The sequence below is a fragment of the Euleptes europaea genome, chromosome 7 (assembly GCF_029931775.1).
Source record: "Euleptes europaea isolate rEulEur1 chromosome 7, rEulEur1.hap1, whole genome shotgun sequence".
Taxonomy (NCBI): Eukaryota; Metazoa; Chordata; class Lepidosauria; order Squamata; family Sphaerodactylidae; genus Euleptes; species Euleptes europaea.
Genome location: NC_079318.1, coordinates 57,367,883 through 57,384,985, shown reverse-complemented (window position 1 = coordinate 57,384,985; position 17,103 = coordinate 57,367,883). Strand labels below are relative to the sequence as shown.

At 39.5% G+C, this 17,103-nt stretch overlaps 1 protein-coding gene across 1 annotated transcript in view; it reads left to right on the top strand.

Moving 5' to 3' along the window:
• The window catches only part of LRPPRC (leucine rich pentatricopeptide repeat containing), a 116,335-nt gene that overhangs the window by 80,642 nt on the left and 18,590 nt on the right, over positions 1-17,103 (top strand). Inside the window, exons 29-34 of the mRNA XM_056853382.1 lie at positions 55-123; positions 1,119-1,209; positions 7,533-7,675; positions 7,805-7,919; positions 10,129-10,249; positions 13,660-13,748. Of these exons, the coding sequence (XP_056709360.1) occupies positions 55-123; positions 1,119-1,209; positions 7,533-7,675; positions 7,805-7,919; positions 10,129-10,249; positions 13,660-13,748 (628 nt within the window). The remainder of the gene's footprint in view (positions 1-54; positions 124-1,118; positions 1,210-7,532; positions 7,676-7,804; positions 7,920-10,128; positions 10,250-13,659; positions 13,749-17,103) is intronic.

The following is a 17,103-nucleotide window of genomic DNA, read 5'->3' as shown; positions in this document are numbered from 1 at the left end:
CCTTTGCATTAACAACTGCCGCAAGTAAGCAAGTGCTTTTTTTTTGCTTTGCAGACTCCTGGCTTGAGAGCTCGTCCAGGTCGGTTGCGGTGGTTTGCAGAGAAGTGTATTACAAATAATTACGTACGTATATTGTAGAATTCCTTTAATATTTAGGGCAAGAATTCTGCAACATCTGCAACATCTGTGTTGTGAGTCATAAGATTCTTTGATTTCTCTGTACATACAAACTACCATTTAAAACACATCCCCCAGTTAGCAGCAGTCTGAAACTAGGATGGAAGGTCAGTTGCTGCTGTTTTCCTGTCTTTGAGATTATATCCCAAACAATACCAAATGTTCACTTGCCTTCTCTTCAACAACTAGCATCCATTCTCCCTCTGATGAATACCGCTGTAGCACAAGCCCAGCAGAGAAAAGAGCATTTGTCTTCCTGTCCCCCAATTTGTCATTTCCCTAAATTCTCTCCATGTGCCACAGGATATGGGGAAGGAAGAGGTCAGGGTTAATGACAAATAACAGCTAGTAAGCTAAGGCAGAATTTATTATATTCCCTTGACCATCAGAGAAGGCAAGAAGCAGCAGCTGCCTTCCTTTTTCTCTGCTACCTACTGAGAAGGCTTTTTTTTTTTGCTGTCAAGTCACAGCCGATTTATGATGACCCCCTGGTGGGCTTTCCAAGGCAAGATACATTCAGAAGTGGTTTGCTATTGCCTGCCTTTGCATGGCCACCCTGGTATTCCTTGGAGGTCTCCCTTCCAAATGCTTGCCAGGGTCGACCCTGCTTAGATTCTGAGATCTGACAAGATCTGGCTAGCCTTGGCTTTCCATATCAGGGTAATGGAAAAGGCTTACTAGCCTTTCCCCCAATTTTATGTATGTATGTAATTTTTATGTATGTAATAAAGTTTATTTTAAAGAAAAGAAAAGAAAAGGCTTACTAGCCATGATTTGTAGTTGCTCCTGACCCCTTCCTTCCCCAGGTCCTGCGGGACATAGCTCTGTGGCGTAGCAAATGGGAAATTTACATGATTGTCAAAAAATACGTACAAAATACTTTTGTCATTGCACTCAAATGGTTTATAACTATGGTATATGTTTTCTTTTTCTTGTTAAAGGTTGAAGCTATGGAAAACCTGGTGGAATTGACTGAAAAGCTGTTTGAGTGTGATAGAGATGAGATGTATTACTATCTGTTAAAATTATGCAGTAAGTCAGTAGGTGGTTTGTTGTTCTGTTTTTTATCGGTGGGGAAATCTCAAGTGTTTGATAAGCTAGGCGTACCTATGTCCAGAATAAAATGGTTTGAGCCTCCCAATAACAACTGAGATGAAATGCATGTAGCTCACAATGCTCACTGTTGCCATATGCATCTCAGTCTTTACTATGTGGGTTAATGCAGGGGGCAAAACTTGATGACAGAATAAATCAATTCCTGAAACAGTCTAACACAGCTACTGCTCTGAATATTTGTACCCTGTGGCAGGTGTATGAAAAGGAGAGAGAGAGAGAAGCAGGAAGATTGTCAATGATTCTTACAGTTAGTGTATGGAACTATCTACTAGGCTAATAATCAGAATGCATAGGACATCAGTTGAGAAAGCTGATGGCAAAACTTGGCCTTCTGTAATCATAGCTGTATTTCTTCCGGCATGTTCTCAGGACTACAATTTTGAAAAAAGTATGGCAAATTCTTCTATTCCTCATTTTTAAAATGCCTACTTCGCTAATTTTAAGGATAAGATGTTTTTGGTGGGAAAGGCTGCAAGTGTAGCAAATGTAGTTTCTAGTTTGAGAAACAAAGATAATTGGCATAGATCTCCAGGGTAAGTCTCCAAGGAACGTAAATTCAATTCCTGACGTAACTGGGCCTGTGTTCACATTTGTGGTTGCAAAAGTACATTGGATTTGGAAGAAGGGCTGGGAGTAGCTACATAGCACTGCATACTTGAAGTTTATTGAAAAAGCTTGCATTATTAACAAGTCTGAGAGTTTTAACCTGGGGGGGACGGGACGACATAACAGGTACCAGATAGTTAATATGCTCTCTGGCAGATGTGCAAATCTGGTATGAAGGTTTATCCTCTTCCTTTTATTCTGGCATGTACTGTGCTGCTTGTAGGGGAGGAGGAGCAGGTAGAATGCAGTATTGGGGCAGCTGCACAACTGCTGTTGGAAGCTCAGGCAATGCATGGGTATGCTGAACAAAACTATTGCTTTCCCAGGAATATCTCACTTCTTTTGCTGAGACTGTGTTGTACTGCCAGACTGGGAACAGAAAACAATTGTTGCAGACACAAGGGAGACCTGTGGCTCTCCAGTTCATTCAAGGGTTGTAGAAAGGAGGATGAGCTGGGACCTAGTCGGATATAATGCATTTGTACAGCCTTCCTGACTTATTTACTGTGGTTTTGTGGTTGATAGGACCAAGACGGAATTCCTACTCTGATTCCTGATTGATCTTTGTTTGGGCATTTCATCTTTCACATATCAGTCCGTGGAGGAAATTATTCGTCTGGCGTGGTGATCTCTGTTGCAGTTTGAGCACAGAGTAACCCTACATGTGGGGTCTTGAGGGGCAAAGAGGACCCAAATTGACTTGCTGCTGGGAAGGGCCAAATTCAGCAGTGGGTTATAAAAACTGACAGGCCCCAGAGTCACCAAGAAAGTTGTCAGGGCAGATATCCGAATTCGTCGCTGCCATCACGGGGTGTGTGTGCAATCAGCGGGCTAGCAGAAGCACTCCTTTTGAGTTTTAATTTGTACTAAAATGTAACTTTTTATCAGTTATTGTTATCTGTAATCCATAGTGTTTTCTGATTAACTCTTGTAAGGGCCTTTGGCCATATGCAATAAAACCGAACCTTGAACTGACAGCCACAGTCTCTGCTGTGAGTCATCCTTTTTCTGATTCTTACCTAGTGGCCAAGCTGCTGGGCATCGTGCTTTATGCCCTGCCCTCTAGCTGTCAGTCTGCATTCTCCTATGGGCCACACTGCTTGTTGATAAAAGTTGTGGCCTCTGCTTTTCACCCTGCTGTGCCTGTTATTTCTCCATCCTCCCTCTTTTCCCCACTGCAAGCTCAATTGGCTTTCTAGTTGAAAGACATCTAGAAAATGTTTCCTTCACGTATTGTCTGGCCATTATTCTGGCATATTTATTCGTAAAGCACTTGGGATGTCATCTGTGCATTTTTTTCAGCCCCATAGCCATAGGTGAGATGTTATTCATTGTGCTTCAGCTGTATTCCCATTTACCAGTTAGTTTCTTTCTTTCAGTTTTAGAGTGTTAACTTGAATAAGGAAACATTCTGCAGTTGGCTTACTTTGGTTGAATGATAATTGAAGGTTTTTGTAAATCATCTATTTGCTTCTGCATAGGTGGTATTTATCTCTTGAGGAGTTCTTTAAAGAACATTGCCATTTCCCATCATTGTATAGTACTAAACCATGTTTCAGAAATTCAAGAATCTCTGTGTAATTTCTCTCTTCACTTTGAAGTGCTGTCTTGTTTTGCTGTCTACAAAAGAATTTGAAAAGATGTTCCTCTTTGCAACATACATAATTGTTTTCAATAGAAGATAGCCAAATACTTTTTTCAGTCTCCAAGCAAATCTCTCCAAAGCCTTTCATAATGTAACCAGTATGTGGGCAACCTGTTAAGCATTAGATGACAATGCTGGAAAATTGAGAACTTCATAGCCACTGGGTGACTGCAGGATCTCAATTGGGCAGAGATGGGAGAGAGAATTTTTGCAGACATGTCAGTTTTGTAAAGCCTACTTTGTAAAGCCATACTTTCTGTAAGCTGTTCTTCTGAGAAACCATCCTGACAGTTCAAAAGTCCTGAGAGCCACAGAACAGCACAACAGTTCCTTCACCTGTGAGAGCTGTAGGCTTGTACTTCTTTCAAAAACATGTAGACCCAGCATGGGACGGGGGTCTTCTGTTCAAAGAAAATGTCAAGGGCTCTACCACACATTCCCAAACTCTTGGGAATTTAAAAAAACCTAAAACCTCTTCCCATGAGGAAGCTGTTCTAAAAGCTGCAACTTGTGGGGGTTGGGAGTAATCGTTCATGCTTGTATGGCTCTTCTTCATGCATCTGTGGCCTTTGTCTTTGTTTCTTCATTCTTGATAAGAGTAACCCATATATAAATCAGTTGCATTTTAAGTACACTTGTACAGTTAAATGTTCCAGTTTACACAAACATGCCATCTTTGAAGGAAAATGATGTATTGAGGAAAAACAACAAAAAGATCTTGTGATGCTTTCAGTTCAAATATCACATGAAACCATGGTTTGTGGCAACTCTTGTGTCCTGCAGCTCACACCCTTCCATTTTTGCACAAGCTACCTCCTTCACCTCCTGATTTTCACCATGATTGGCAGACTGTGGCTAATGCCAGCTCAGGCCATGGTTCAGAGGTTAAGTTTGCAATTTGTGATTTGGAGGCTAGTGCTGATCAATGTTTCCCCATTCAGGTAACACAGGAAGCTGTAGTTAGCCAACACCTGGTAGTGGAGGAGTGAAGAGAAGGCAGGAGCATAGAGGTTCTCCTTGTCACCCAGCTATGGTTGGGTGGAACATCTCACTTGGGCAATAAAAGTCCATTTCATCAGAAGTGTTATGTGCCAAATGGCCGTGTAAAAAAGAACTAGCAGTAAGTCTGTATGAAAGTATTGCTGAACCAAAACAATCTAACATACATTAAATGTCTGCATAGAAATGTCGCATCCACTGCTACCTATTATGTTTCTGGGACATATTTATGCCTGTTGATGTTTGTCAACTGAAGATATCATTTTACGGATCTGACAGGGTGGTCTGTAGTCCACAATAGCTTACACCACAATATATTACTTACACAATATGCCACTCTGTTTTTGTTGCAACAGACTAACATGGCTACCTGCCTGGAACTATATATAGGATATTTGGTTTTTGGACTCCTTTATATCTCCTGAAAAAACATGAAAGTAGGTTGTTTGTAAATAAAAGAGCATATTCCTCTTTTGTTATCAAAAAAGAATGTTCAATTGAGAAATGGCTTACCATATACATTATTCATTTTTTTGTATTTCATTTCATTTTCTCAACAGCCATGGTGTTAGAAAAATAAAGTGCATTCTTGCTTTACAACTCCTGGTTCACCATAACAAAGCAACTAGGCACAAAAAAACCCAATCTTCCGTCAATAGGAGGGAGTCCTCTTCCTTCCCAACAGCAGCCTGTCTCCCTCCAATTGGTTACTCATACTGACAGCATGTCTGCTGAGAGGAGAAATTTTCAGAAGATAAATTTTATAGAACTCTGTTTTGCAAATTCTTCAGTCAGCAAGAAAATGCACAACCACTTCCATCTCCGCAAATAAATAGAAAGGTTTGCAGCTTTGCCATATTAAGACAACAACAACATGCACTTACCTATGTGTGACCATTCTAGGCCACCTGTTAAAAGTGGTGCTACTCTGTTTCTGTAGCTATTTCTGTGTATTAGAGTCACTAAATTGAAGTTTCCCCTCAGGAGTGGAGTTGAGTGTAAACATAAAATCATTTTTGAAGAAACGTGTCCTCCATGTTGTATATAGGCTAATGAGGATGTGTCTTCTGCTGCTGGCAATTATGCATGAGTAATTGGGGGTGGGGAGGCACCTCTCACTGCCAAGAGGATGGACTTTGAAAGGATCCTTCTGGGGAGGACATACAATGTTCTCCCAACCCCCCCCCCGCCTGATTTGAAAACCAAGAGGCCAAACTGACAACACATGCAGAAGAATAGGTGGAGGGACTGTGGCTCAGTGGTAGAGCCTCTGCTTGGCATGCAGAAGGTCCCAAATTCAATCCCCAGCATCTCCAGTTAAAGGGACTAGGCAAGGAGGTGATGTGAAAGACCTCTGCCTGAGACCCTGGAGAGCCGCTGCCGGACTGAGTAGACAATACTGACTTTGATGGACCGAGGGTCTGATTCTGTATAAGGCAGCTTCACGTGTTCATGTGAATGGGCTGTGCCATGTCAGACTAGAGGAGAAAGGCAGGGTCGTAGACTTCCCAATTTGTTGGGTTAGGGGCACGTGTCTGAACCCAGCCAAGGCCTTTACTTATTCGATACTAAATAATTGCAATATGCAACTCTTTTATATTCTAAAAACCATATGCCATCAACAATCCTGTGGTTTTTAAAAAATATTTTTTTTCACTGTAATTGTCTGAATCAAAGAAAGAGGACCTTGTAAGAGGAAAGGAAAGATGTCACGAATTCTTTCAGTGACACAATTAGAGTAAATATTTCATTTGTATATGAAAGGAAGCGCATCCTCCCCTTCTGTCTTTTCCTCACAACTGCCCTGTGAGGTAGGTTAGGCTGACAGTGTGCCGTTGGCCCAAGGTCACATAGCTTCATGGCTCAGTAGGAATTGCAAATCTGGTCTTCCCAATCTTAGACCAACACTCTAACTAGTATGCCGCTCCTAAGTATGAATCTCAATCCAGGTAAATACTGGCTTCTCAGATACCCTGGCTTGAAAATATGGGAGCATTTGTTTGGATTAAGTAGGGTCCAAGACAGAAGAATCACCTTGCTTTCCATATCTGGGGAGTCAGTTTTATCTCCTCCCCCACCCCCGGCAACATGTATAGATGCACAGGGATAAAAATAAGTCTGTGATATATCTACAATGCAATAGTTTTCTCTTTTTGAAAAAAAAGTTTTATTTCAATGCAGAAATGAGAATTCTGAGGTGTAGTAATTTTCAGAGAATTACTGTGGAAGTTCCAGTTTATTGAACAAGATTGTATTTCAGTTTGATAGTCTATCATCAACTATAGTGAAGATTGATGGGCGATTTGCAGATTAAACTTAGATTTCTCACCTTTCTAAAATAAAATCTTAGTTCAGTTTGATAATTTGTATTGTTGCCATGCTTGTCCCAGAGAATGAGAGATTGTAAATGAAGGAAAGAAACGTTCATTGTGCCAACTGTTAGAAATTTTTTTGCCAGTTCTTTGGTATTTTATGAGAATTCCTACCCAAAAAATCCATACTCAAAATTCATCCTGAAATATGTTACGGATGGTTTGTTTGTTTGTTTGTTTGTTTGTTTGTTTGTTTTGCATTTCAAAAAATACTGGCCATTGCCTGGGAAAGAACTCTTGCTGCACAGATGCATAAGCCACTTCTCCAATATCTCCTCTTCTCCATTCCCCCCACCACCATTGTAGAGCTTTCTTTTGTACTGATCCCATCTTAAGTCACTTGTTTGAGGAGTTGTATGATAGGTTACTGCCCTGTGGGTCTTGATGCATATTGAATGCAACACTTATGAAAGTTATTACTGTGATCCATCTTGGTTTTTAAATATTGGGAACAGAAAAGAGCAGATTTAAACTATGCTAAGGAAATAAGGAAGTTGATTTGGACCAGTTTGGTAAAATGGGAAAATCCATTCATGTCCAGTGTGCATAAATGCCAGTGACATCTTTCGATGATCCCTGTTTGTTTGATTTTGATTGTGCTTAACTTCTCCTTTCAGAGCAAAACAATGATGGGCAAAGGGCTGACTCCATTTGGACTAAAATGCAAGAAGAAAATGCCATCCCACGTGAAAGAACCTTGAGGATCCTAGCAGATATTCTTAAAATGAATAATCAGGAAGTTCCTTTTGATGTGCCCGAGGTATATTTTACTTTTGATGTTTCATGGTAGAATATTTGCATTAAAGAATATGCCTTGCATTAAAGAATATGCTAAGATGGAACTTAAGGGGAAGATAACCCTGTTAGTATCAACTACTTTTTTTTTTAGGCTTGGTACGATGAGGATGTCTATCCTACCCTTTCTTCCTCTTTGCAACCTTCTGAACCGTCTTTTGATCCTCAAAAGCAAATATTCATACTCTGCAAAAAGGGTAAAGTTGAAGGTAAGTGAATTATGATTCTTCCTTTAAAAAAAAAAAGAAGTGTGATCACTCTTTCAATACAAACTGGGTATACCTGTGGGGATCTCTACCAAATAGCAAATGCTCTGCTGCATAAAACTGCTGTTCCCTAAATGTTACCAGATCTGTATTTCTTATAGTGTTGAGTCTACAAGCACTCTGTAGTCGTCATCCCACACACACACTCTCCCATGATAAAGACTAGTTTATGGCTAATTTATCAGTGTAACCATTATTTTCTGTTGTAGGAAAGTCCCTCTTCCCCATTTTGATTAAGTCCGAAGAGAATACAATTAAGTTTGCTGATAAATTCTAGAGGGAGGATGGGTATTTTTCCTACTGGATAAATGAATCCTTTCTCCTTTGGTATTAAATAAGCATAGTTGCGGGGGGGGGGGGGCTGCTTTTGTGATCACCAGTGGCTGCTTTTGTGATCATAACAATGACTCTGTTCAAACCTTGTGGGCATGTGGTTGTATCTAGAAATTTGACAAACTTGCATGGTCGGGGGAGGGGGGAAGAATCCTGAAGAGAAAAGTGACATTATCAGTGTCTGAATGTGAACATGATGATTCCAACCAAAAATATTCGTGCACTACATTATGTTCTCAAAAGGTATTCCCAAAGTGATGGAAACAGAACAAATTCAAAAACCAATTTCAAGTCCATTCAGCTCGCACTTGGATTCCAACCCATATTCAGTTCTCACCTGAACATTACATCCCCAACTCTTCCTTTTCATTAGGGGGTTACTAACAAACGAGAACATCCCTCAGTAAAAGCCATGATGTCACAGCACCCTCACTGTTGTCCTGCTCCTAAAATGACTCCCTCGCAAAAGGGTGGCCGTAGAGCCTATAACACTATTTGTCTTGAACTGTCCAGGGACAGTGCAAGGCTCATAAGGTGCAGCTACATCACAGGCGAAAACCTCTGTCACTCACCATAGTCTGTATATCTGAGAATGCATCTTTTAGATATTAGACACAAATTGCTATGCCTAAAATGTGAACATGGTGGACATATAAAGAAGTTAAAATACTTGCATATGAATGTTTAAAATTAATGAATGTCTTTGTAAGTACCAACTGTTCTGAATATATGCAGTATTTGAATAGTGCCTGTCCCATAATTACATGAATATTACCGAGTCCTTTGTCCTTGAGCATACCATAGTTGGATCCAGTAGAACTCGCATTGCTAAGAATATGCTGTAACAGTCCAAGTTGTTTCTCATTTATTCTGTCTCTTGATCTATAAATACATTTTCAAAAACAGACTGAACTGACATTTGCATATGCAAAGTATATAGGATCTCATGTACTATAGTGGAGTACACTTCTATTTCAGATGTTAAAAATTATTTCGACATTTCTTTGAGTGAAGTTAGGAAATTCAGTAATTTTTTTCCTGATGTAGAAAAAAAATTTGGAGTATATATTACAGTTTCTACAGGATGTTTACAGCAGCATCATCTTGTTTCAGAAAAGTAAATGACTGAAAAGTGTGGTTACCTTTTTTCTTTTTTCTTTTTTTGGTAACGTCTTTTCACAAACTGACAGTTATTGTGAATGTGTGAAATAAAACTGTTAATCAGTCAAATAAATGCAGCTTTAGTTTACTTGTTAAATATCTGTATATTTGTAAATTGTATGTTTTTATGTAAATCTTGTCGTAGCCAAATAATTTGATTTCCCAATACTGAAAACACTGCCAATATTTGCTGCCATGCTACTATGATACAATATCAAACATTGTAAGTCCCTACCTGAGAATTAGGAATAGCATTAACATCCTATGCAGTATGTTTGCAAAACAAATGGCATAGTCATGGGCACGCTGATGAATTTAAAAAGAAAAATTTGTAGATGGTTGAGGCATAAGTTGTTAAAGTCATCCCTGGCAGTAGCTGGGTGCATTGTGCATATCTGTATGTGTTTTAAACAATGAAGGCAAATTTAAGCTACTGAAAGTTTAGGGGGAAATTTTGTATTTTTAAGAACAATTACACAGAAAAGAGCATTCACTTCAGCTGAGAAAACAGTTTCTTAAATATACCTTTGAAATCTCAGCTACTTGAAGGAAAGAGGAATAGATCTGTTTCAAATGATGTCTTTTTTAAAAAAATTAAAAAGATGAGAGCCATTTCAGTACCAACTGATGCAATAATTGTTTAAAATTCTCATTGCAGAAGCATACAATATTTTACTAAAGGCACAAAAGAAAGATATTGATTCCTTTGGTTATTCCCACCTTATAAAAGCACTGCTGAGTGGTGGTTATCTTGAAAAAGCCCTCGAAGTAAAAAACATGTAAGTCTTATATCTGTACCTTTGTAACCTTGCATGGAAATTATCACTTACTTTATTTTTCAGGTAAATGTTTCATTTCCTAATAGGAAAATGGTCCTGCTTTGGAGCAACGTAATGGATGGGTATTTCCGATGTGCTGTATGTCATAAGTCAAAAAGAGGGTGGCATTCTCGGGTCATTTTGTAGCTAATGGTGCATCACAGCACAGCCACACTCTTGGTACATTTAACAATTTAACAAATGCATGCATCATCCAAGCACCATTCACTTCATATGGCTGGTTAGTCCTTAAGGTCCAAAAACCTTAAGTTCCAAAACACTGCAACAGTGGCTTTTTAGTGAGTGCATTGACAGAATGGTTTGCGTAGGATGTCAGATTTAGTGAACTGGTCTTATAATTCTACTTTAGGCATAAAATATGAATCCCTTGTCATGTGTGTCATTCACTACAGGAAAATCCCTCAGAAATGTAGTTGTGCTAGGTTAGTTGATGAAATGTGCAGCTGTCTGGCCACAGAAATAGTTGCTGTACTATAATTTTTAAATCTTTATCATTGGTCAACGGCTTGATGCTTTTGGAGTAAGGCTAGCAGATTTTACCCCAGAAATTATATTGTAAAATGGTCAGAAATGGAGCAGAGCTGTTCCTCTACACAGAGGTTTATAAATCACCGTGGCTATACAAGTTTAGTGCGCAACCAGATTGTAAAAAGATATGGCAGCCAAACAAAAAAAAATGATGGGTATGATTTGATGTTGTGTGACTATCAAGAGAGACTACCTTGTTTTCTGCAGCACAGTTGTGTGAACTGATACAAATATTTCTGCTGCCCAGGGTGCAAAAAAGAACAAATAACCTTGCCATACAAGGTGTGCGTTTTGCACTTGAAGGCCAGAATTCTCTGGCTACCTTGTGACTTCCCTTACGCAAGATCCAGTGCACACCGCTTGCCAAAGATAAATAGCTATCACATGTAAACCCCTTATTTACTTCATTACACCTTACATTACTGATTTATAGACAATGCAGAGCCACTACGGGCGCACTTGCTTTACTGTAAGTAGTGAAATAACATGATATTCCAATCTGTTAGTCAAGGAAAAGAAATCTGGTAGCCAGTCTGGGCTGTTCTTGAAGGATGCCTCAGGCCATTCTTTTAATTTCATTTAATGTAATGGGACAGCCCTAACAGTGGCAGACTAAGTACTGAAAAAAGAAGAAAGAGCGAGGGAGGCCCTTTCCATTGGCCTGCTTGACCCAGCTGGCCCCATCCCTCCATTAATAGCTAGCTGTTCTGCAGAAGAGGGAGTGAAAGACAGTGAACCCTCTTCCTATTTTTACCAGTTTATACTTGATAGCTGTCTTTAGGGGGTTTTGCCTTTTGTTTTCTCAAGAATAATGGCAGCATAATCAGTAATAAATTGACAAAGCATCCAGAGCCTACGAGCAAATTCTGTACTCAGAGGGGTTAAAACTTCTCAATAGTGTAATGAACATTGAAAGCATTCTGATTTCATGTGGCTAACTTGGTGGGCCTGAAAAAGTATTATACTACTCATAAAGTAGAAGGATTCTGCACATTTCAGTCATTCGTGACCCATAAGTCAAAAGTTTAAGCACACACATGTCAACGTAGTAAATATCATCAGTAGTAAAACTAAGAAAACCAACAAATAAAATAATCAGGTAATAGGGGTTTTCCCCTAATTTAAAAACTTACTGAAATAAAAGTAGTTTATTCTGGTACTGGATGACAATAAATGATAGTACCATTATGAAGGGGCAAGGTAAAAGTAATTCCATAGCTTGGATAACACTCCTGAGAAGACTATCCTTCATGGCCATCTGTTTTATCTCTGAAGGAATGTGGATACAAATTGAAGATGAATGCATTGTCTGCTCAACTATATACTGTAAGAGAGTATATGGGTCTTCCAGATACCTCTTTGTCGGACCGCATAGTAATATATTTGCCTGGTGTACAAGATAAATCAAATTAGTAGCGATTCTTTTTGTAAACATATACATTTAAGAAATTTCAAGTTTTCTGATGCTTATGGTCAGCCAAGAGTCTTACATCTAGGATTCTAATGAATTTTAGGTATGGTTCTAAAATAGAAATGTAGTAGTATTGGAATGAGGGATTAGTTCTGTAATAGTAGGTAACATCTATTTAATCACACTAAAGATTGGAAGATTGGAGAAAGTAAATCCTTTGTTACATGTAATTTACAGTCTCATGCATGAATTGTTGACTTAAGGGCTTTGACAGATGGGACAAAGAAAAAAAGCGGAACTGAGCAATGGGCGCTTAGGCAGGGATTAAGGGGATTGGTTGGGAGAGTAAGAAAATCCTGAGTCCAATGACTGCATTTGTGGGCCCCAGAGGCTGAAAGTGACTGAGAGGATAGTCATATTGTGTACTCAATGAAGGATTTTCTTGGGATTGAGGAGAATGATTTAGCAATGACCCTGCTTACCTCCCAATCCGCTCAACTCATAAGTTCAAGTAGGTAGGCTGCTCAGTTGTTTGCCACAAGATGATCACCTCGGTTTATCTTGATTGTTGATATGACGAATGGCAGCCGTACACATGCTCGTGAGAGTAGAGATTTCTATGAACCTTGTACAGTTATCCTGACATATTAAAATTTCATTAGGGATGGTGAGGGAATTTGGAGGTACAAAAGGAGAAAGGGGAAATTTGGTAGTCGGCTCTGAATGTATATTTCTTGAAAGGGTTTAACCGTTATTATTAAAGTCAAGCCCTTTTTGCAGCTATAGACCTATGAAGATTTTTTTGCCTTGTAAGAGATACAGAACTGATGAGTTGAAATTTCATTTTAAGTCAGCAAACGAAATATGTCGAGTTTTTAAAAACCCTGTATACATCTAGATGACAGAAATTTGAAAATTAAATCAGCCAAATGATATGGTGTTGGTTCATAATATCCCTTTAGTTTATATTTAAAATATACAGTGCTGAAAATAAATGTTTCATTTTTTATTGTGGAAAGAATAGTTTTACATTTTATAATTATGGTGACTGTTTTAAAAAGAAGAAAAAGTATCCCGCTTAGGATACAGCAGAACAATGCAGGGCATGCAGTTATTTTCGTCATCTAATATGTCAGCATTCAAGAATCTGAACCGATTGTTTAAAAAAAATCTTGTACTTTGTTTCTTTTGTTGCTCGTTTCCAACTTTGTCATCTGTCAGAATGCACAAAAAAATTATCCTTCTATAACCATTGACAGGATAACACAAAAGCTGTCTCCAGGTCGATATTTTGCAGCAATATTTTTAACATACGAACAGTAGTTTTTATAATTTCACCTTGGTGCTCAACCATTTATTATCGTATCAGAAGCATGTCAGTAATTCCTTTCTAAATGTCTGCTTCTTTTAGCGCTGAGACCCACATCAAGGGCTTCGTGCTGAACGATGCTGCCAGCAGCCTCCTCATCATAACGCAAGTTAGGCGGGATTATTTGAAAGGTATGTCACAATGCTTGACCTTTACGTCACATTAATGCCTCTGCAGATTTTTCTTGTAACGCCCTTCGAATACTTGGATAAAGGAGTCCATTTAGCAAATTACCTGCTTATCAAGCGCCTTTTGTGGTAGCTGAGAGACGTAAATTACTGTACATGCATTTATAATACAGCTTGAATATGAATGTACTTGTCATTTGACCACTTAGTCCAGTTTCCGTTCCATTTAACACAAGATGGGTTTTCTTAAGATGAATCACAGCTCTTCAGACATGCAAAATTTGTGCTCCAGAACGAGAGAAAGTACAGGCTTTCAAGTGCGTTAAAATTCACAGCACAAGTCATTTTGCTTTGGAAATTAACATACTTTAGAGCATCTGAAACAATTCCCAGCAGTTTCTTCCTGCACATTGTGTTGGTAGTGCAAGATATCAAGTGAGTTAAATTGAGTGTTAAATGTGCGCAGTTGTGCACTAAATGATTATAATATTGATTTTAAAAAACCTTAATCTAATACTTTTTAATAGTTTGCAATACCAACAGTAATGAAACATACATTGTGCTTCTTTAAATCTTACATTGCATGGCAACGGAAATGTTGGGTGACTAAAATAAATGCCTTGGGAATGCAGCAGTGGACAACTTTTAGTATTGGTCCACATTCTTCTTTTCCACACATGTTGCTTAGCTTCTGCGGAGGATGGACAGTGATGGTTTTAACAGAACAAGCAGGGCTACTGAATTCCAAGTTGTTATAACATAACCTTGCAGAAATTTTATCCCTTAAAATAGGTTTTGTAGAGTTGGACACCGTTACTTTTGGAATGAATGCTGCTTGATTAGCATTTGTGCCTTTACATATTCCTAGACAGAGTTCTAATTTTTGCTTTGTTTCAGATGCCATTTTTTAAACATGAATTGTTTTAGGCAGAGGAACATTTTCCAAATATCCAGTATTATTACTTCAATGAATGTATGACTTCCAAAATAATGCCATTTTGACATCCAGGAGAGGAATCTTTCTAAGATAGTTTACTAAAACAAACATTTGGAGATGTATACGCAGTTCTGTCTTATCTGCTCAATTTGCATCCCATTCAATTGCTATTCTCCCTCTGGATCTAAAGTGTTATCCATAAGGGCTTGAAATACTGACTCAAGGTCATATTGGGGGTGTCTGTTAAAATTCTGAGCTTGGGTACATTTAAATCCTGTCCTTTATGACTTAATTCCAGTAATTAAAATCTTGACTTGAACCCCAACAAGTCGGCTGGAGATACAGCACTTTCACATGCCACTGAGTAGTCGTGTTTGCAGGTTCCGTTTCCTTTTGTTCCTCCTGCTGCCTGACAGCTCCTTTTCAATAGACCATCACATTCTCTTAACTTCAGCACCTCCCCTTCCTTCATTCTCAAGGGTTGACAGCACCCCTCATTGTTCCGTCACCCAGATTTGTGCCCTTACATCTCTTGAAGCCTACTAGACTTGGGAAAAGGCTGGCTCAGGAGAACGGTTTGGGCCACATGTTTAATTTTTATTCCAGAAACATTAAAAAAATTGTCAGAGGCCTTCGATCCAAAAGGCTCCTGGGGTGAGTTGTTGTGCAGAGTATGTCACATGAACACATGAACCTGCCTTATACTGAATCAGAGCCTCGGCCCATCAAAGTCAGTATTGTCTACTCAGACCGGCAGCGGCTCTCCAGGGTCTCAGGCAGGGGTCTTTCACATCACCTCCTTGCCTAGTCCCTTTAACTGAAGATGCCGGAGATTGAACCTGGGACCTTCTGCATACCAAGCAGATGCTCTACCACTGAGCTACGGCCCTAGCCCTGAGTGATACCAGCAATGCCAGATAAGGTGCCCTAAGAACAACTTCAAAAATGACAGAACAGCTCCTTGGGCCCACTCTGCCTTGGAATGCAAGGTCACCGGAGTCCACTTTGTGTATTCTTGGCTCCAGCCCTTCCAGCTGCTGCTGTAAAAGAAAATAACAAGAGGCTGCTAGTGAACTGATTCACTCCTGCATAGATCACCTTGGCTTTGCGCTGAACAGGGAGTTGAATCCAAATGTGTTGGTGTTCACCCTCGATTTTCCCCCGATATCGCTATGGTTCCCACATCCAGATTTACCCTCTTGAGTGCCCTCTGACACATTGAGCTACTGCTGGAAGAACAAGTCTTTTGCTACATCTTCTAAGTCTCCCTTGCTATCTTTGAATGAATCTCCCTTATTCTTAAGCTGCCTAGGAGATTTTGTATTCTTTAGATGATCTGAGCTGGTGTTGTGATCTGCTCTGCATCTGATACAAAATGAAGGCCTTGTGCTATAATCTAATATTAATAGCAATTCAAATCAACAAGCCAGCACAGCATCTACACCAAATGCTTGCATGACCAGGTCTTAAGAACGTGACATGGAAAAAGCTACTTTTCCCCCTCCATTTTTTTTTTTAAATATGTAGCCCCTGGCCTGATGAAATGTTCTGGTGAGCTTGAAAGTTTGCTTCCTGTTTTGTGTTATCGGGTTGGTCCTAGTAAAATATATTATGTGGATTGTGTTCTCAGTTGCAATACTGTAATATTAAACATAGTATTGTGCATGTGCATTTTTTTAAAATAGATGAAGCAGCACATTAGATCTTTTATATGCATCCACTTAGTACCCACAGTGATCTTCTCAGTGTATGGCAGACATTGTGAGAAATGTCCTCTTGAAACTTGTTGTATGATGGCGGTTTGCAAGTAAACATACTTGCAGGTGGTTTACCAGCTTGATGCTTGAAACAGGATGGTGGAGAGAAAAGCATTTACCCATAAGTAAATTGTCTTGTGTGTAGGCATGCTGCCTCCACCCTGAAATGAAAAGCTGAAAAACCTGAATCCCGTAAATAAATTGTTTGGATTTATCCCTGCTGCTTCTCTTCCTCTCATTGGTTTTCTGCTCTTTGTATGTAGTTATTGCAATTCCCCAAAGAAAAATACAAGAACAAACAAGGAACAAGAATGATTAGGGGCAAATTTAAATGACATGAATAACAGTGGTGGTGATCATGGAGGCACACCTTTAGTTTTTTGTGTCTTTTGCCAGCCTAGATTCAAAATTACCAAACCATTGACCATGTACTGTATTTTTCGCTCCATAAGACACACTTTTTTCCTCCTCAAAAGTGAGGGGAAATGTCTGTGCGTCTTATGGAGCGAATGTGCGCACAGAGCCAGCTGGGCTTGCTGGAATGACGTGAGCCGGCTCTGTGTGCCTCGTTCCAGCGCGCCCAGCCGGCTCTGTGTGCCCCGCCCGCCTCCCAGCTGGCCGTCGGGGCGGGGAAAGCCGGCTCGCGTTGTTCCAGCGCGAGCTG